The sequence below is a fragment of the Alligator sinensis genome, unplaced genomic scaffold, assembly GCF_000455745.1.
Source record: "Alligator sinensis unplaced genomic scaffold, ASM45574v1 scaffold123_1, whole genome shotgun sequence".
NCBI lineage: Eukaryota > Metazoa > Chordata > Crocodylia > Alligatoridae > Alligator > Alligator sinensis.
Window position 1 is genome coordinate 1 of NW_005841985.1, and position 21,626 is coordinate 21,626.

General features: G+C 43.3%; 1 protein-coding gene across 2 annotated transcripts in view; it reads right to left on the reverse strand.

Moving 5' to 3' along the window:
- Positions 1-1,706: 1,706 nt before the first annotated feature.
- The window catches only part of SLC38A9 (solute carrier family 38 member 9), a 41,310-nt gene continuing 21,390 nt past the window's right edge, over positions 1,707-21,626 (reverse strand). For both annotated transcript variants that reach the window (XM_006021263.3, XM_025201154.1), the window contains 6 exons: positions 20,775-20,972; positions 17,761-17,868; positions 10,070-10,176; positions 3,973-4,086; positions 2,190-2,338; positions 1,707-1,836 (listed from right to left, as the gene is read on the reverse strand). In XM_006021263.3, coding sequence (XP_006021325.2) covers positions 1,815-1,836; positions 2,190-2,338; positions 3,973-4,086; positions 10,070-10,176; positions 17,761-17,868; positions 20,775-20,972 — 698 coding nt within the window. In that variant the 3' untranslated portion in view covers positions 1,707-1,814. The remainder of the gene's footprint in view (positions 1,837-2,189; positions 2,339-3,972; positions 4,087-10,069; positions 10,177-17,760; positions 17,869-20,774; positions 20,973-21,626) is intronic.

A 21,626-nucleotide genomic window follows, 5' to 3' on the forward strand; every position in this document is an offset into this window, starting at 1 on the left:
GACGAGTGGCAGGAGCAGCGGTGGGAGCTGCCCCCCGCCCCAGACAAGCTGCAGCTCTGTCCCACGCCCGCCCGCCCCAGCTGGGCCGCACCTACCCAACCTCCCAGCCCCACACTTCCTTCACCGCAGGGGCCTTGATCTGCCCCTCCCACACCCCTTCTTGCTCCCCCTTCCACCACAACAGACTTACCAGCTGCATGCAGCTGTATCGGAAATTGGATCGGTATTGGCCGATATGCCTCCTTAAAAAAATCGGCTATTGGTATCAGGCCCCAAAATCTCTATCGGTGCACCCCTAACATGAACATTCACATTGTCTGCTCTGTTCTAGACCAGTGGTGCTCAAACTTTTCCCCTCACAGATTAGATGGGCAGTGCCTGGTCTGACCATAGGCTGGATGGTGGTTCTGATCCAGCACCTGGGGCCAGTGCACTGGCCATCATTCAGCCATGTGGAGAGGCGGGGAGTTGTTCAGCCCGAGCCTGGCCATGCAGGGGGGTAAGGGGCCTAAGCCCAGCCTTGCAGGGGAAAAGGGGGTGTGGCCCAGCGTTGTGGCAAGGGGAAAGGGGCATGACCCAGCCTCAATCCAAGCCAGCCCTGTGGGGGCAGGAGGCATGGCCTGGCTCACAGGGGAAAAAGGGAGCATGGCCCAACCTTGTGTGGGAGGGAGCGGGGAGAAGGTGACATGGTGTGGCGTGGCATGGCACAGCCTCAACCTGGCCCTGCAGGGTGAAGAGGGTGTGGTCCAGCTCCCACCAGGCACACAGGGCTTGGGGTTTGGGAATTTGGCAGGGGACAGGTGGCCACCATTTGTCCACCGCCAAATTTCTGAATCCACGGAGAGCCTCATAGGCCAGATCCGATGGTTCTGCAGGCTTCATTTGGTGCACTGGCTGGAGGTTAAGCGCCCCTGCAAAACTGAGGAAGCCAAGAAGAGTTTGAGATGGCTTACGAACTTTTTTTTTTTTTTAACCAGAAGAAATAAGGTAAAGAGTGACTTAAAGACAGTAACTAGATAAAGACTAAGACTAAGATCTTCAACAGTGGCTGCCTAAATCCAGATTCAGGAACTTAAATACATGACTTGGTTTTTAAGAGTACTAGCTTATAGAAGTCAGCTCCTCTTAGGTCTCAAAGTTGAACTGCTAACTGCCTAGCACTTTTGAAAATCAAGCCATTTATTAGACACCTAATTTTAGAAAAACATTTTTGGGAAGCTTAGTGTATTTTAGTTCCCAACAGAATCCTGAAGCTTGAAAAAAATGCCTTGAGACAGATGTGCTACCACTGATGTCAGAGGGAAAACAGCCTTTTCTCTGTAGATCATTTTTTCTGATCAACATTAAATCACAATTTAAAATAAGAAAGGCACTTAGAGACAAGTGCCAAATTCCCCCTGAGCTGTGACAAATTCAACCAGTGCACCAAATATATAATGTTCTGGGTTTCATTTAAGCAAACTAAAAATGGGTCTGAGATGCAAAATCTCTCTCTAGAGCTGCACTTCCTCGAAGTTCAGGCAATGTTCAGATTCAGGGTGTGTCAGCTCTAAAATAAGCATATAAAAAGCTATTTCTGTAAAAACAGTAACATACTTTTAAATATTACAGGTAACAATCAACCTAAAATGTGCTATTTACTCTATTTAACACAAAACAAGGAATGAGTCTTTTGTTTATTAAATTAAGCAAATAAAAAGAATGTGCTCTTTTCTGAAAGCTTTGATCTGCAGGCATGGGTGGGTGGGTGTATGCCCAATCCGCATACGCGTATGTGCTGTGTGTATGTTCAACGATTTGTAGAGAACTCTTTATCAGTGATTTAGTCCTTTTGCTCTGTCAAGGAAAAGGATTAATACTTCAACAGCAACTTTTAAAAAATTCATTTTCATGGCTATTTAAATAAATACAGAAAGGTCTGACACTGATCAAAGTCTTCTGGTTATCCACAGAACGCTTTGGAGAATCTGAAGTTTATTCCTGCTACCCTACCAATTTGTTGTGATCCTGACTGGGCAGGTCAAGAGTATATATTTCACACCTGTTCAATACACACTCTCCACAAGTGTGGAGGTACTTCTATAAACTCCATGGAAAAGCCCATGGCAGCCTTCCCTTAATTTCTGACAAAATTATAAAGCCAGTTAAGTAATGTATGTCAATAACTTGACAGTAGGTAGAGTCTTTACCTTGGGTAAACATTTCCAAAGAATTGTCCTAACAGCTGAACTCGTGCAAGATAGCCCAGCAATGGATACACAGTCATCATCTGGAACAGCAGGAACATTCTTGCAACAAATGACATGATGTCATTGCTCGGGAAATTGTCTAAAAAATTCTAACATAAAGAAAGTTTAAAGAAACAGTGCTGATAACAGCTGGGGGGTATGGAGAGAAGGGGTAATAAGTGTAAGAAGACTCTTTCAAGTCAATTAGGTGAACTGAAATCATCTTCCTTCTCATACAACTGGTATGCAACAACATACAAACCTAAATATTGTGATAGGAAAGGCTGGTGATCCCATCCCTAAATTGGCCTCACCAGGTAACATTTAATTTTCTATATACCAGCCATTCCTGAGAACTCAGGAATATGGAAGTGGCATGTAATTTTATTTGGCAAGGACTTTCTGTCTTTACATGAATCCATTATGACTACTGATAACCTTTCAGAAAACTGTAATGGCTCTAGGTTTTATTTGATTCTCTCTCTCAACCTTAGAAATAATGATATTCTAGCAGATCTAAGTGACAAATAACACACACAAACACCTTTTGGTACCAGTGAAAGAGTAAATCATTCCTTCCTCCCTATGAAAGCTCACAAGACTTTCTGCTTGTTTTCTGGAATTGAAACTGTCATGAGAGAGACATTTTTGTAATTACGTTATAGTCATTCCAACTGAATTCTATAGCAATAACGAATCGATTAATTCTACAAATTGAGACAAGTGTTAAATATAGTGAATTTTATATGGTTCAACTGCCACGGAAATATGAGAAGTCCTGTAACCGTGTAACTACTCACAATATAAAGCAGAGACAAAAAATGCTTGCCAGCTATTATTTAATCATGGCTTTTCCAGTCAATAAAATGCTTTCAGGGAAGTTATAGAAGAGCTTCATCATTAAAAACCACCTTCAGTCTTTATCTAACTTGTCAGCACATCCTTTCATGTGCTGTTTCACTGCTACACTCTCTGCAAAACACTTAGCACTCAATGAATTCTTGCATTAAATACTTCATGAAAAGAGACAACCCCTATATTTAAAGTAGATTAAAAAAAAGGGATTAAGGGTGCCAACTGGGTATGACAGTCCTCCTGCCAGGATTATTTATTTATATTGAACTAGTATTCAATGGATCCATTTTGCAGTCAAGACCCCTCACAGTGCTAAGCACTGCATATATAGATAGCAATGGCCCCTGTAGTCTAAGACACTGATCTGCACATACTTAGCTTTAGGTGTCTATGATTAGCCCTATAAATTTACTAGAATTACTCATTGATTAGATTAAGGTTTTTCAAGATAAAATCCTAAGGATGCTTGAATTGTTCAGGTTACAGTTCACCAGTTTTGAGATAAGTCAACCAGCCTAGTACAACCACCCCCAAGAATGTCTAAAAATCCAGCCAACTCAAGTTTGATTTTGACGTTATTTTTGGTCCTCCCAGTCAAAACAGTTAATTTTGTTATTATTTGTTTTAATACCTGTCCTTAGAGAATTACTGGCAGGCAGGCAGGCATGAAAATGCTGCCATCATTTTTCAATAATTTATGGGAGGTGCCCATGAGGTGCTAGTCACTTTCAACAGATTGAAAAGACAGACAGTCATTGTTCTAAGAAGTCCACATCAAAGATAGTTGGAGAGAAGTTGGGGAAAAGAAATAATAAACAGTAGAGCTTTTCTACACATTAAATTAAGGGTCAGTGTTGAAAGTACAGTGCAGTAAGGTATCCTTCCTTACCTGCTCAATACACTCTTTGAACAATGGTGGAGAAGGAAATGTTGCAAAAATCAACACTCCAACATAGAGATATGTTAACCCTACGAGGAAATAAGCAACGGAAAGGTCTCTCACCTGCCAAAAACAAAAACAGAACGTTTTCTTTTTATTTTACCATTAAAATATAAAGCAAATAGTCTAAATTTACACAGCCAGTTGGTTAACAGCATACTAAACACACTATATCAGGCTGGTTTATTTGAAGAGTTATACAACATTCTACATATAAGCATTTTAGATTATGGCCAAGATTTTCAGAAGTGGGTGATAACGTTCAGCTCTTAAATCCATATTTAGGTGCCTAGAGTATAATTGGATTCAGAAACCTAACATTACCACCCACTTTTGAAAATCTTGGCCTAAATTTAGAACACGTAATACATTAAAAATGGATGATACCTCTACATTATTATTAAAGGTCACAGAACAATTAACAATAATGGGAAAATACTCAAGCTTTGGAAATAGTTTTCTGACCTGCAAAACTCACACACAAACACACATTACATTAACTAAAAAGCAACTATGTTTTTAAAAGGTTAACTAGCCTATATCAATCACTTTTTTGGAAGTGTATTATGAAGCCATTTGTTTCTGGTCATTAACTAGCTAGACTCTGTGTTAATAAAAGTCCAGTGGTGCCGTATGCAGATAATTACCATTTGCTAAACCAATGCTGCTAATGTTTCTAAACCAGCTACTGCTAGTAATCAGCTTCTTAAAGGATTACCAGTAACACTTCAATACATGACCTTATTTTCCTAGGATTTAGAGGGACATGATCACGATTAACAGACCCGAAAAATCTGTCCTAATTTTCCTCCTCATACCTGTTCACAAAGTTTATGTATTAGGTATACATTTTCCCATAAGCATGTACTTCAAGTGGTCCTTGTCTTCTTTAGTATCTTATACTCCCATATGAGAATTATTCAACAAGTCAACATGCACGATACTAAAGGAACCCTGACTACCTTTCTTAACCATGTATCCAAAACTAACTCTCTCTCCAATTAGTCATTAACGTCTAGTCTTCTAGCTCTCGTGGACTTCTGATGTAGCTATTTAAAATACAGCCAAAAGAAATTAGAAAAGGAAGAGATTGCCTTACATTTAGCAAAAATCCCTTTACAACTTAAATTTTCAAATCCCAGTGTTTAAAGTGATAGTACATGATACATGTGCAGAGCCACACATTAAAATAAAGTTACCTATATTAGTACCCAGATACTTATTACAATGGTAACCATGGTAATTATAGAAACCAGATACACCACAACAATTTGCTTGCTCATGTATATTTACAGCATGAAATTTATGCCCCACTGTTTGAAATGTACTGACATTTAGTGCTAGACTGCTGCCTAATGGAAAGGCAAACAAGAAAGCAGGCGAACAAAAACTAAGGGTTGAACAGAACTTTGTCTGCAATGACTAAAGCAGTGGCTCCTAACCTTTTTTTGCTGCAACCCTAAATCCAGGTTGTGACGCCCACCCCTGCCTTGCTCATACCTGGGATTGCAGGGGGCAGCAGCGGTGAGAGCTGTGCAGACCGTGTGCCAGGAGACCCTGCAGATGGGAGGGGCAGAGTGAGGGGCGGACCCCCTGCGACCCTGATTTGGGTCACGCCCCGAGGTTGGGAGCCACTGGACTAAATAAAGGTTTGATCGAGTCACAGAAGTGAACTGAAGGAACTAGCAAGACAACAGAAGACATACTTCTTCATACTAGCAGTTACCTCTTAGCACAAATGTACCAGATACCTGGAGATACCTGAACCATTCAAAATGTCCAGGAAATAGAGCAGAAGACAACTTTAAATGCTACTTCCCTATAGAAGGGAATCAAACCAGGAGATTTACTGCCATTTCTCTAAAAATGGCATTCTGGGGTTCTATATTTGGTACATTCCCACAATCTGTGCAGCAAGCATACGAAGGATTAAAAAAAAATAAATCTTGTTTTACTTAACAGACAATTTTTCTAGACACCTAAAAGTCTTTTGGCTTGCGCATAATCCTATAACAAAACGCTTATAAAACAGAACTTAACTTTGTTGATGCATCAGCCAAACCCAAAGCTTATTTTCAGCAGATGAGACTGAATAGGCTGCTTGAGAAGATGAGAACATTTTGAGATAATTGCTTTTTGAAGTACAACCACATTTTAAAAAGGCTAGGGATTACTGCATTCCCAACCACAACAGGGGAAGTGAAGCCCTGCAGAAGACCAGTGACTCTGCCAGATTGACCCTCGCTCCAATAGTCACCCATCCTCCTGGATATAATTTTACTATCAAGATATGCCAGGTGAGTGGGAGGACAAGATGGAGGTCTGTGGACTTCCAGCACAGCAGCAGGGCAGAAGTGCACACCTGCTTACACAGTCCCTGGCCCAAAGAGTTTAAAATCCAAAGAGATGATAGATAAAAGGAAGCAGCAGGCCAGGTAGTTGGGAGGGAAGGGAAGGAGAGATGGGATGGAAAGAAATATGAAAAAAAGGTATAAGGATGAAAATTCACAGCTGGTCAGTTGTAGACATAACTGTATGCCACCTTCTTTGCCCATATTCAGTTGCTATTTAGTGTATGCTTTAAAGAAGAGATGAGTATCAAGGATGGACAAGAAGAAAGACAAGACTGTGCCTTTAGAGATTTGGGAGAATTGGGTGACTGAGCATGGCATAGCAAAGGCAAAGTGTGGCACCAAATTGGAGAGGTTTTAAAGTATGAGAAGTTATAATGAATATAAAATTATTTGCATCAATTAGAAAGTATAAAAACTGATCATTTTAGGTTGATCACACTAAAGGAATGTAAGTGCGTCAGTGAACCCGCTGCCTCACAGGCTGGCTTAGGATCTCCTTCGCCAGTCCTTTAAAAAGAAAAAATACAGGCTTAGCAGCAAAGAAACAAAAAGCCCAGCAAACAAAAGCCTTCAACCCTTCTCTGGCTGTAGGAGGGACCATTCAACTTTGGCCCAGCACAGTAGCGAGGCCCCTTACTAATAGCAAACTTATTTGGGTTCTAATTTGCCTCCTGCTTGTAACACAGCTTGCTGACTTCAGCTCCTTCCTCTGGAGTTTTGAGTCAGATGATCTATGTTTTATGTCTGGTTTTGCCCATATTTTCTGTAAGAAGCTACACCAACCCCCCCCAAACAAACAAAAAAACCCCAAACAAAAAAACAAAAAATGTATCAGGCAACTTTTCTGCCTTGGTTTCCTCACCGGTTAAACTGGCTCCCAACCTCAGGGTTAATACAAGGGTGGGCAATTATTTGGGCTGAAGGGCCACTTCACCAGCTTTGATGAGCTGCTCAGGGCCACACATGCACGTGCACATCCACAAGTTCCCCGCAGTCAGACTGAGGCTGGCTCCAGAGCAGCAGCAGGAGTGGGAGCATGAGCCTGCCTGGGGCTGTAGCATCTTAACTCTGCTCCTCCCCAGCTCCCCCACTCCTGTACTGCCTGGCTTGGCTGACACCAGCAGGCAGGAACAGGGCTCAGAGGCATGGGGGGGGGGAATGCCCCTGCCTTTTGGCCTCCCCACCACCCACTGTGTAGACCCTGGCTGGGGGGGCCATGGCAGGAGGGCTCAGTTCCCCCCCTTGCCTCCCCCACTGCATGGTGCCAGGTGGATGGGGCTCTAGTCTATGCTGGCATGGTAGGGGACACTGAGCAGAAGCAGTCCTGCCCACTAGGCACCACAGGGTCAGACTTCATCTCCCAGATTGCTGCGCAATGGTGGGTGCATGGGCAAGCAGGGCCAATTCTGCCCAGCATCCCTCACTGCGCCAGCTACAAAGAAATCTATCATTAATAACATCTAACTGTATATAATACACTGCTTCCTCTTCATGATCCAGCTGGTTGGTCAAAATTCATGGTCCCGAATGTTGTTTTGGGTAAAAGGAAAAACTAAAGACGGGGCTAGGTTTCTTTGATACAATCCTATTTATTTACAAAGAACACACTAAGTCTTACTTTCAAAAACACAAATGTAATCAAATAGGAGACAGAACTGTGAGCAAAGAAACCAAGTCACTTCACCTGACTACTCATAACCTCTCCAGCTTTTTCCTCAAAGCCTAGTTCCCAGTGCTCATGCTGAATCACTTGCTTTTTGCTCTCTCTCCATAGTGTTTTCTTGCTGCTTTTCTCACACTCAAAACCCCTGAACTACAGCAGCAGTCAAAGAAATTCTCCATCCATGTGTTTTTGTTTTGAGTGAAGCCATGTGTTTGTATTCTGTGTGGGAACTGTTACTGTTTCAGCTTTCTGGCTCTATAAAAAGGAACTTGATTATTTTCTTTAGATTTTTTTCCCCAGAGGCAGAGTGCTTGTTGTATGCACCGGTTTCAACAAGGTGTAACACAACCTGTAGCAGTACTTTCCATTTGTGCACTTCTGCAGCTCTTCAGAGAATTCTCATAAAAAGTTAATTGAAGGGGGAAAATGAATTAAACAAGGAATTTTCCATGTGACCCCATGAAATCTAGTCTTAAACAGGGCAGAAGGGAATTGTACACCTCTGAAACTCTCTACAATGAGAAGCTGTAAGTTATCACCAAAAACAGGTGCCTCCACTAGCACACCTGCTAACAGAAGCATACTTTCAATTTGTTGGCCTATAAATTGAATTATATTACATAACATTAAGCCACACAGAAATGTTGAGGCTTAATTAATGTTTGCAAAGTGCTTTGGATTTATGGATAAGAGGGTGCCACAAAACTATAAAATATTTCACAAAATTATGACTGCAGCCTAATCCGATTAAACGATACTACTTGAGCTTGTATAAACAAGGACTCTTTTGCCAACATAGATTTTAGGGGCATGATCTAGCCTAAATGGTCTGTGCATCTACCATTACTTCCTTCCTGACGTATACAAAAGGAGAGATATGATCTCTCTGCTGTGCTGTTTTACCATTTCCTCAAAGATGTGGAATGGGCAGACCTCTGTGCTGTCTGAGATCCATCATGGCTACTCTGGCTATACATTCTTTAAACTTAATCAAAAACACTTGGAAAAGTTAATACAATGTTATAATTGTGTAACCATACAATTAATATGCTGCAACTTCCTGCTTTCTCATACAACAGAAGTAGCAAAAAGCAGGTTCCAGGTACTGCTACAGGGAGAGGTTGCGAAATTGGTATGGAGGCATCTGGCCTCCTCCACACAGATAACAAGCATCCTCAGGATTAAGAGACCAAAATAACTGACTCTTGCAAATGGAAGGGAAATCCTTCTCTTTTTAATGAGAGAAGATTTTGAGAAAAAACTTAGCAACAAGAAACTCACCGAGTTTTCCTTCCTCCCTTATTATTTAATTATTAATTTATATTCATTAGTGCTTTTAACATGCTAGAGGGCTTTCAGAGAAGAAATCATGAACCCACGAATCCCCTAGGATATTATTTTTGGTCAGCCATCCTTGGCTCACAAAGCCTAAGAAATTAGTGCATGAATCACTAAATCATAGGTGGTCATAGTTCATATCATCCATACTGTGGCACAGAATTTGAGCCTCACTTCTCAATCATCAAAATCAGTGCTTTAAGCCACAACTGAATATTTTGTAATGTTAGTCTTGTTATATTTCAAACTAAGAACTCAGTGTGCCCAGATTAAAACCTTAAATCTAGGCACATCAGCAGCTCAGGTCATTGAGCACAGTGATAATTATACTTAAAGATGCTTGAGCTTTATCATCCCCAAAGCAGTCACTTTCAGAATGCTGCAATTCTGTCCCACTTTTGTCTCATTTTCTCTTTCCTAGTGGGGATGTGTCAGGGCTATTATCAGCCCGATGTCAAATGATATTAAGTTCCTAAGCAAGGATTATACCTGAATTATTTATAAACATAACCATTATGCACTGGCAGACAGCAAACATAATTGATTCACTGACTATTATTAGAGAATAAGAGATCTGTGTGTTCTGCACCTGTTGCAGCACCCAGATCAATTTCAAGAAAAGTATAGATAGGAATATATCAACTCTGGCATCTATAGCTACAAACCAACAATTTCTTTCAAAGTCACTCACATTGTTTTCTTGGTTTTTGTTATTCTGAAGTAGGGTGATAACACAGTTATGGATGAAGAAGGCTAGTGTCAGAACTCCTGTAAACTGAGGAAACAGAATTCTAAATTCTTGGGGAGAAAAGGAAAATATCAGTGTTATTTGCAACAGTGGAATGAACAACAGATACCAAAATGCAACAAACATTCAGAGTTAAAGTGTATTGCTTGATTACAAGACAACAGGAGTTTTCATATGGGACCAGGACAGTATCCAGTTTGTGACAGAGGCCTGGACCAAATGCTTAGGCAGCAAGTATAAAAACCATGCAATAAAACAGCTAATCTAGAACTTGCCTTCACAATAAAAGGTTCTTCTTAACCTTTAGTAGTTGGATATTGTTTTGATACTCCCCACTTTGCACAATATTAAAAAAAAAAGCTTTTATTCTTCTAACAATATAATTCCATGGGCAACCTAAGGCCTTGACAAGTCAGCTATTTATAGAGATACTCTGGCTGCAAGCAAACAGATGTCAACTTTGTGCCACCATAATTTTTATTTATAGCAGCACAAAAGCTAAGTGAATTTTTGTGGCACCAACAAAGGTACTAACAGTTTGTGCTGCCCTCTTGCACCTGATGTTTGTTCACTTAAGGGACAGCGTGGGTTGCTGCACTCTCTTGCTACCCTAAGTAGAAACTCCCTGGACCTCAGGGGCCCAATCCTGGGATAAAAAGGGCCTGGGTGTCCAGGTCTGACTTAGGGCAAGAGCCTGCAAGCAGGAAAACCCCTGCTTGCAGATTCCCTAATATGAGGTTGCAGGGTATGGGGTAATCCTCTAGCAGGGCGGAGGTGGTGGGGGGAGGAAGCACACTGGACACCAATGTGCCCATCATGCTGCCGCCCCTGGGTCAGGGGCCATGTGCAAGCAGCAGGGGAAGCTCCTAGGGGAGCTCCCCACAGGGAATCATTCACCCAGCATGCATCTGCAAATGCAGAAGACTTCTCCCCTCATTTGCACACCACAGTGGGGAATCATTCCTTCAACAGAGGTCTGCAAGCACAGAGGCGGGGAGCTGCCCTAGGAGTTTCTCCCTCTGCTTGCACGTGAGCCTTAAGCCAAAGGCAGCAGCATAACAGAGATGCTGGCACCTGATGCACTTTTCTCACTGACACCCCAGGATCAGGGCATCATGTACAAGCAGATGGGGAAGCCCTAAGAGAGCTCCCAACTCGCAATTAAATCTCATGCTGGGCGATTCCTCTATGCCCCAACATGAGGACATGTCTACAATGTCAGTTCTCCACTTGTAGATGTGTGCCACAAGTTGGGATGGTGGACCAGGGGCCCTTTTCTCCCAGGATTGGGTTCCTGAAGTCCTAGAAGAGGCAGAGGATCAACCCTGGGGGGATCACAGCCCCAGCAATGTCTGTTACAAGTTCATGAAGCAGACCAGCTGTGCCATGACATATCGTGCACCAAAGAGGATGTCTGTTTCTAGCCCGTGTCTGTAGCAGCTTCTTGCTGTCTAAGTCTTTCTCATTGGTCATTCTAGACAGCATTACTAAGTTCCCCTCCAAGGAAGAGAGGTGACAACTGTGGGTGTTCTAAGGGGAGACCCAAATGGATGCTTTATAATAAAGGACTCAGAGACTCCCCAAAATACTGTCCTTTTGTGGAGGTTATAAAGAACACTATATAACCAGCATCTTTACCCTCCTGGGCCCTGCACTGTTGCATTTAGTGTCATTTGCAGAAGTGCTATGTCAGAAGACAATATACTTTGGGGAACACTGATACTGTACCAGTAATGCTTATTCACTGATGCTGTAATGTTAGCCAAGATGGTACTCTAAGATATTACCTATGTACCTGCCAAGATATGGCAACTGCAAAATAACAGAATACTCCTCTCTCTCGAGGGTGTTGTTCTGGTTTCAATGTCATTTCTTAATGCTTTTTTATTGTTAATGTGCTACCAGTTAAATGTCTCACCTTATAATAAGGCTAGAACTAGTGAAAAGTAAGCTGCTTCTAGACTTGGAACTTCTCTTTACAGTCTGCGTCGCATTCTTCCCACAACAATGACACTAGATAAAGCTTATTATGTGTGCGTATATACTAGCCATGTGCTTTATGTCCATATCTCTGGATATTGATCTTCTTGCCAAAATAATCCACATTACTGTGCACTCAACAACTTATTGTGACCTACAGCAATGTAGGCTACTGTAAATCAATCTGAATTGCTAAAACCACTTAAAACAGCACTGAACTTGAACCTCAAGCACAGTAAAAACCAGTCTGGTTTCAAGTTGATCCTAGGTATGTAAACCAGCTGTAGTTTGTATGCATTTTGTTCTCATCCACAGACTTTTCAGAAATGCTGGATATGAACTTTTTTGCTCTGTATGGGTAACCGGGAATACTATGAACAGTCTGGGACTGCTGGTACAATTCAAGTTCAAACCATATTTTCAAATGAAGGTCATCTAGGGTTTCTCAGAGAGGAAGCAGGACTGTATTTCAGCTAAGCATCCTGAAATATCTTTTTTTTAATCCTAGCCTCTGTCTAGGACTGGCAGTGGCCAGGATTAGCACTTTATAATTCTTAATTTCAGCAGCTAGCTAGAAACCAACTTTTGTGGCAAACCAACGAAATATAAGCTAGAATCCAGTTTTTCTGAAGGCTCATTTTATCCCATTACTGTAACACTTTGGCAAGGGAAAAATCTGTAGAGTCCAAGTCCCAACTCCTGGATGTGTGCACAGCAGTTCTCCCCATCCAGATAAATCTTGCATTAAGACCAGCTTTTCTGTCTAGCTATCTGACTTTGAGTGTTCTAAAGTACCATATTACCCATAATGCTGTCAGTTTGTGGAAACAATGTCTAAGTGGGTCTAACTTTAGTTAGGCCATTAAGCATTTCTATACAGGTCAGTCAAATGCTATCATTACACTGGAAGCAAATAAAGATAATTGGCTTGTCCCCAAAATACTTTCCCTCCTCCTCCTTCACTACATTCTTCCTTAGAGAAAATGTTAGATAGCATTGATATGAACCTATACAATCCAAAAATATTGAGATCAGCATCTCAGAAGGATTGAGGGGCTTACTGAAACCACTTTTGCACACTATTCACCCTAGAGGCTTATATTTGGGTTTTGTATATAGCTGTTCTCAGGAAGTTACTGGATCTAATACAGTGCTTCTGTACCTTTTTAGGCCCCAGGCATTTCTTGTTAAACTCAAAACATGCCTCAGAAAATACCGGCTCTTAGCTTTCACTCATTTTTAGTTCAGGAACACAGCAGAATAACTCTTCTGTTGCAAAGAACTCCAAAAGACCACAACAAGTCAGAACGTTTTTGAAACTATGGATTATTTTTTTAAATCTCTGGATTTATCTTGAGAATTATGTATAAATTTTTGCATACCTAATAGTACTAATATTGTGCAACACCCTTGAAAGGATCTCACAGCATCATGGCTGAGAATCACTGATCTAATAGTTTGAGAGTTGCAGACAAAGGAAAAGTTAGTTTTCTGCCAAATAGGGCATGATAGAGAACTGCATATTTACTAGAACATAAGACGAAGTTTCCCCCAATCAATATGGGGTGAAAAAGCCCCTCATCTTACATTCACATACAAAGAAGCCTGATTAAATGCGTTGTCTATCATTAAATTGCTGCTGAAAGCAACACGTGCTCAGCGATGGAAACTGACTATGAAGTTAAATGTAGCCGACACTGAGCATAACTATAAAACACATGGCCCACATGGGACAAACATACTGATGGGAACGTGTGTGTGTGTGTGTGTGTGTGTGTGTGTGTGTGTGTGTGTGTGTGTGTGTGTAGGGGGGGTGGCTTAAAAACAAAATAAAACAAAAAGAAACAGTGAAGTGTTGCCTCCGCAGAAAACTGGAACCGTGCCTGGGGGTACTACAATACCAGGCTGGCACCAGGAGGGCCAAGGCCAGCCCTGACACCTTCCCTATGGTACCAGAAATGCTATATTTGAGTTTAGCCAAAAGGACAAGACACTGATGGGAACTGACCACAAGAACAGGTTAGTGCGATAAATTTTGTAGGAGTATCCATTGTGCTCAGTCCTCTCAATGCTGACTCTTTTTCCAAGTCATGGTGAGCCACAACAACTAATATATTTCAGCTTCCTCTTTACCCTCACAGCTGGGCTATGTCTTTGTTTCCCATTTCTAAGAAGTCCCGTTTCTTCACCAGCTTTAAATGTCTGGCAAGCATCACTGAACAGGGCCCTAAACATCTTACCCAGAATCCCTCTGTCATCCCGCCCCCCCTTTCTCTCAGCTTGTTGCATATGATTAGTGTGACCCCACCCTCTGTGAGGTGAAGCTGGACCAGGTTGCCCTATGCCTCATCTACATAGAATTTTTTGGAGGATCCCAGGACTTGTAACAAGAACACCTGGTTCTAGTCATGAATGGAGGGCTAATTACCACATGGATCCTTTGTAGGGAATATCTGATGTACATGCACATACTGACCAGTGCTGAGCTGTGGGGTCACCTGGGCTTGAAATGCTGTCTTCCCTGCTGGGGCCCAGTCCAGTGACCTATATGGTAAATCATGAGCCTTTTGGCTTTGGACTAATATCATGCATAGCAGAAGTGCTGCTTAAAAGTGTGTTTATGAATTACCTGTGCTAAAACTTGCAGGAGTTTAAAAGAGGTAAACTTGGTCAATTCTGGATGAACCAAGTCTATGAGTACCTATAATAATTTTCCTGTATGTAAATTCCTACAGGCAGCATTCCTTCTAAGCTGTGCAATGTACATGGCCATGCACGCCACACAGCTTAGAGAGAATACTGCCTACAGGTATGTTTATTTCTAGGTCAGTGTTTCCAGATTTGCTTCTCAGTTCCTTACTGGCTGTGCCTGCTCTCTTTAAGCACATGGAAGGGGACAAGGGGGAAGAAGGTGGGGGAGAGGGACAGAGGGCAGGGGGGCTATTTGACCCCCCTGATTTAAATTTTCCCTGCTGTAGCAGTAGAAAGAGGACAAATTCAAGGTAAACCTCCAATAATTAGATTCTATATGTGGAAAATAGTAATTTTATACATTTTTTATATATAAAATCTAATTATTGGGGGGTCATCTTATATTCAAGTAAATATAGTATTTTATCCAGATTCTGCTTGCGGTCTGGCATTAGACATTGCAATAGAGTTCTATTTATTTGAATGATAAAACCACCAACAACCTTCATTTATAGAAAGATGAAGGAACAAGCTAGAAGCTAGCTAAGCTAGTAAGCTTGTTTTCAGCATTATTCCTAGCCAGGAATATATAATACATACTAGTTAGCCGGTCTGCTGTGGTCTTCTATACAAGACCAGTTTGAGTTTAACAATAGTATTGAATCCACCCAAATAACTGTTTCAGTTAAGCCATTTTAAATCCCCATGTGGACATTATGTCAATTGAGTGGCATCAATAAAATTTAGTTACATAAGCTGGCAAAAAGGAAAATTGATGGGAATTTAAAAATGTAGAGCTAAATCATAGACTAAGGACTCTGAGTGGGGAGCAGGGATGAGGTGCACTCAGTAGCTGGGGATGAGTACTAGTTTAAGAACCTGGAATATAAGACAGGCATGGAAGTACCTATTGGCAGAGCTGTCCCTAGGGCTGTGTGGGGCCTGGGGGGGGAAGGTTGACAAGCAGCTGGAGCTGGCAGCACTTGGCGGCAGCAGAGCCAGCATGCTTGGCAGCAGCGGTGCATGGTGGCCACAGAGGGGCCTGTACAGCACTGTCTGTGGGGCCCCACAAAGTGCGGGGCCTGGGGCAGTTGCCCTGATTCGTGCCCCCCAGGGTTGGCCCTGCCTATTGGACTGCTACAAATAAGCCTCTCTCTAATAACTAATTGTTAGTTTTTTTGTAATCTCCAAGCACTAAAAGAGTACAGCTAGCACTTTACACCATAATGCAGGAATGGTGCCCTGGCTAGCTCCTCAGCACGTGGTATAGCTGGAGGTACCACTCAACGGCCTTCCTCCCCTGGGTTTGTAGGACTTAATGCACTGTTATTGCCATATCCTGTGTCCAAGCTCAGGCAAAGGGAAGAAAGATTTTCTGTACCTTTGCTACTCTACTTACAGAGGACTTGAGCAGAGTCCAGAGCAGGGTTGGGCAAAATATGGTCTACTGGCCAGATCCATTCCACCACATGATTCTATCCAGCCTGCTGCTGCTCCTCTAAAGGAGCACTGTACCTGGCCCATGGCTGCCTTGACTTTTAGCACCTATGGCTCTTCTTGTTTACCCTAGCTATAGCTGACTGCAGCAGCCACCACTCAGCCCAGCCCACTCCCCCACCCCCCTCTGTATACTCCAAGGCAGGGCGGGGGCTAAGCTCCTGGTCAGGCTTCTGCCCAGCAAGGCTAACTGTGCACTGCTTTGACGCTGCAGCCCTTTGCAGGCCATAGAGCCTGGCTCCCAGCAAGCCAAAGTTCTCCCAGCTGGTGGGGGAGGGGGTGTGCAAGGGAAAAGGCCCAGGAGCCACAGGTTATCTAGGCTCTGCCAGTCCAGGGCCTGGTCGGGGTGTGGACACTGCGTTGTTCCCATGTGCCGCTTTGGACTATGCCATATGAATGCAGCTGTGGCTCCTGCTTGACCCCAGCACCAAGTCTGCCCAACCCCAGCACAGCTCCTACTTGACCCTGAGTCCCCAACACGCAGCCAGTTCAGGCAGAAGCCATGCCAGCTGCACCCATGTGCACCCAGCTCCCACCCTGAAGCAGTGCATGGGAACACAGTGCAGCACTGGCCCAGCCTGACCATATGCCGGGAACTTAGAGCGGGGGTGGAAGTGCAGGGAGAAGCTGGGAACGCTTCATGGCACCAGTCTGATCAGTCCAGGACAACCCATTGCTCTCAGTCCCCTTCACCCTGCACCCACCCTGCCACCCCAAGTGCCAGACATGTGGCTAGACCAGTGCCATGCTATATTCCCACATGCTGCCTTGTGCCACATGGGTGCAGCAGGCACAGTTCCTGCCTAAGCAGGCCACATGCCAGGGACTTGGGGCCAGAGAGAGGGTGCAGGGAGAAGGGGGCCAGGAGCCACATGTTGTCTGGGTCTGGCTGGGCCAGTCCCACACTGTGTTCTGACCATCTTCCTGCACCCCCTCCCCTGGCCCAAGTCCCCGGCATGTGGCTGGGTCAGGCAGGAGCTGTGCTAGCCGCACCCACATGGCCTGAGGTGGTGGCGGGATCACAGTGTGCACTGGCCCAATCTGGCCATGTGCCAGGGACTTGGGCCAGGGGAAGGGGTGCAGGGAAGTGGGGAACAAAGGTTAGGTTTCCCTCTGGGCCAAATTGCCCAAACCTGGTCCAGAGTCTCTGGAGGCATAAGTACAGTGATCCTCAATCTTTCTGGCCCTTGACCCCTTCTGAGCTAACTTCCGGCTAGCTTGTGATCATGCATGACCTCATATTTGTAGGGCTTGCAAACCTACCTGTAGGAACCACAGACCCAATTAGGGTCATGAGCCCTAGTTTGGAACTGCTGCATTAACAGTCCATATCTGCTTGCCAACTATACCTCACAGGGGAATTGTTAGGATAATAAACAAAGGTTTATAAAGTGCTTTAATGAGTAAAAGCACAAGATATAGGTTCAAAATTAAATTGCTACTTTTTTTTTAAAAAACACTTTTACCTGGTACAAAGAATTTGTTAGATGTGAACCAGCTGAATTCTATATGGAATCCCAGATATGCAGCTTTCATAGTGACAAGAAAAATTAAGTAGACAACTGAAACTGTACCTATACAAGACAGAAGAAACAAGACAGACAATTGTCATTAGGCTATGTTGCAATAGAAACGATTTATGTCTCATTTTATATCAAGTCTACCCAATGAATTGTCACCAGCCCAGAGAAACACGGTTGTTGTTCATTCTAAAACCTGCAAAGCAGACCAAGTTTTTAAAACAGCAGTTCTGTTTACAAAGCTCAGAAAGTGGTACTACAGCACCATCTATTCATTTAAACTACAAGTAAGTTTAGTGGCCTGGAAGGGGCCTAATTAATGACGAAACTGAAGCCACCTATACAAGTGCAGCAAGGCTGCTCTGATGCGCTGGAATTACAAAGTGTTGGAGCAGACTCAATTAATCAAGTCTGCTGGAGCATGGTAATTACCACATTCCAGCAGGCTCCAGCGTCACTTGTATCAGCATCCCTGCACTGAAAAATGGCAGCAGGGGCACTTTAACTAAAACTCATGGAATGAGCTTTAGATCAAGTGTCCTGGCCACCATTTTTCAGAGCAGGGATGCTGATACACATGATGCTCCGGGCACTTGAATTAGAGCAGCTTTCGGAACCCCCCCACAGCTGATTGCCGAACCAGAGGGGCGCAGGGGATGGGGGGCCAGCACACTTCCGGGTTCACTGCCAAGCACGCAGAGGGTCTCCCCGCGCTCCTGTGGGACTCTCCATGTGCCCCAGCATCACAGCATTCATGAGCCGTGCCTACCACCTCAAGGTATGTAGAAATAACTTTTAAAGCTGTGTCGATATCCAAATTGCTGATTGTCCGAATCAGCATTGAATCTTCAGATTTGGCTGAATTGAATCAGGGATAGTGATCTGAATCAACGAATCGAATCACTGTCCCCGATTTGGGCTGAATCCGAATCAAATGGGAACCGCTTCGCACACCCCTAGGGTCCACTTTTGGTTACTAGTGACTTAAGTTTCACCTGAGCTAACAAGCTACACACAACAGGATCCATATTCCATTATCCTGATCTAAGGACTTTTGCAATACACATAATTATGCATGTGCAAAACTGACTGTGTACCAAAGCCTTAATCTCACTAAGTTACAGGGGTGTAGGTTGTAGCCGTGTTGGTCTAAGGACATAGGCAGACAAGGTTCTTTGGGTGAATCTGATATCTTTTATTAGACCAACTTAAATAGTTGGAAAACAATTATTAAGCAAGCTTTCGGGTTCAAAAACCCTTCGTCAGGCTAAGGAAGTTTCAGCAGTTGGTGTGTGCTCTTCCTGGATCCAGAGCACACAACATCTGCTGAAACTTCCTTAGCCTGACAAAGGGTTTTTGAACCCGAAAGCTTGCTTAATAATTGTTTTCCAACTATTTAAGTTGGTCTAATAAAAGATATCAGATTCACCCAAAGAACCTTGTCTGCCTTAATCTCACTAAGGCTGGAACAGAGAGAGTGCAAAAGTCTGCCCTCAACAGCACAGAGAAAAAAAAGCTGATCAAAAAGGGCAAAAATAATCAGTTGCAGACTGAAAGAAACTGCATATTGATATTAATGATACAATATAGCGACCAATTCAACAGTACAGAGATGAATATCCAAGAAATAGATATGAAAAAATGAAGGATTGATGTTTAGGTGGTTTAGAAAATAAGGGTCAGGGAAGACATGATCTCAGTCTAGAAATATCTCAGAGCTAACATTAATTATTAATTAATACTTAAAGGAATTATTTGTCCTCTAACTATCAAGAACAATAGTCTGAGATTAAGGAATGAAATGGAAAGGGCTCTGAACTTTAAGATCAATTTAATAGCTGAATTACTTCATTTTCCTAATGTTCTAAGGTTTCCATAGGTGTATAGGCAGAGGAATAGCTTCAGCTTCTCACTTTATGCAATCAAAACTTTGAAGCCACTTTACCAATTTTCCTCAATCTTGCTTTGTTTTATAGGCTCTCTCTAGGGCTTAGAGAGAGAGAGAGAGAGAGAGAGAAAATCAAGGCAGCCATGAAAAGTATATGCATAACTTACTCTATATACCATGTTTTATAACGTGTCAAGTTTTATAATTCTATATCATTTGTATAAACAAATATTTTACAACATAAATAATTTTAAGGCATGAGCATAAGGGAGAGAATTTAAGGCTGCCTTTCCTGAATGGTCAATTTCTCAGTTAAAACATAGCTCTATTCTTAGCTTTTTACGTAGGGTACAAGGACAGCATGGATCTACTCACTTCTAGCATTTATCTCAAGTGCAGTTAAACTTATTTTCAGGTATTACCCAAGGAAGCAGCAGGGGGGGAAATGTCCAACTCACTAGCAGATTCTAATCTTTCACTAAAGGTAAAACAAAAAAAAAAAAATACAGGAGACCTTGGGGACAAGGAGCTGGGATAACAACTGTATTTACCTGCATCCAAGACTACTATGAATTTAAGATGACCCCCCCCGCCCCAATAACTAGAGATTATAAACATGGAAAATATATTTATTAGAATTTTCCATGAACAGAATCTATTCTTTAGAGGGCTGCCTTAAATTCAATCACCTGCACCACTGCAGCAGGGCAAGCAGAGGTACAAGGACAGGTGGCCCCTGCCCCATACCCCTCTGCAATGCCTGCCTCCCAACCCCTGCCTTTCCACCACTTGCCCTTCTCTCACCTCCGCCTAAGTGCTTAGGCCCTCCATCTCTACACCCTCTGGTGCCTCCCCCTGCCATGTCTCTGAGTCAGAACCACCGCAGTTGCCTGCCCCCTGTCTCCCTTCCATGTACTCAAATCCAGGATGAGGGGCTCCTCCCCCCCACCCATGTTAAATGGGGGGGAAAAACATGTCTTAGATTCAAGTACATATGGTAGTACCAGTTCACTATATTCTATGTGTATTTTACCCATGACAAATACAGTCTCCAGGATTGTCTGTTACCTACCTAGGACATTAAACTTGGCAAAGAAAGAAGGCGACTTCAGATTCAGCAGAGGCAGAAGAACAACAATCAGATAAAATGGCACGGTTTTTGATTTGCCCCACCACATCTCGAACGACTCGAAGTCTGAGTTATTGGCAGAACATAATGTCTCACTGTTGTTGTCTGGTTGAGGATCACTGGGAATACCTGGACATATGACTAAAACAAACATGAACAGGCCTTGATTTAAATGAAAGTATCACAGTGAATCAAGCATCTCAGAACCTAGTCCCTGGAGGGGGCATTTTAACTTTTCTGTTTTCCCTTCTCTACTGAACAATTCTAATATAATAAAAGGCTTAGTCTGTCTGTCTGTCGGTAATGCTTCTGGCCGACTGTGCATGCACTGCTGAGAGGGCGAGCGGAGATTGGCTGGGCAGCCCAGGCTGCGCCGGCCCAAATTTGTGCCGCTGCCAGGGAAGTTTGCGGATGGCGAACATGCTCTGGCCACCTGAGCAGTGGGGTTTCACCACACCTCCCTGCCTGAGGGCGAAGCGGGGATCACAGTGGCAGCACCCCCTGCTGCCCAGCCCAGATGCCCCCCAGAACAGCCAGCAGGGAAGGGGAGATGGCAGGAAGGAAGGGGAGCAGGGAGCCAGGTGGATGTGGGCCAGATGGACCCAGAGCGGTGGGGGGGAAGGAAGGCCGGACCCAAAGAGGGGGCGGGAGGAGGTGAAGTCCCCGCCCCGATGATTCTTGATGGGCAATTTGCTAGTAGTTCAATAAAATTCAGTAGCATGCACTTGACCAAACTCTGCAGTGTGCTACAGCCCGACTTCAGCTGCTCAGAACTAGAGCAGGTATTGGGAGAGT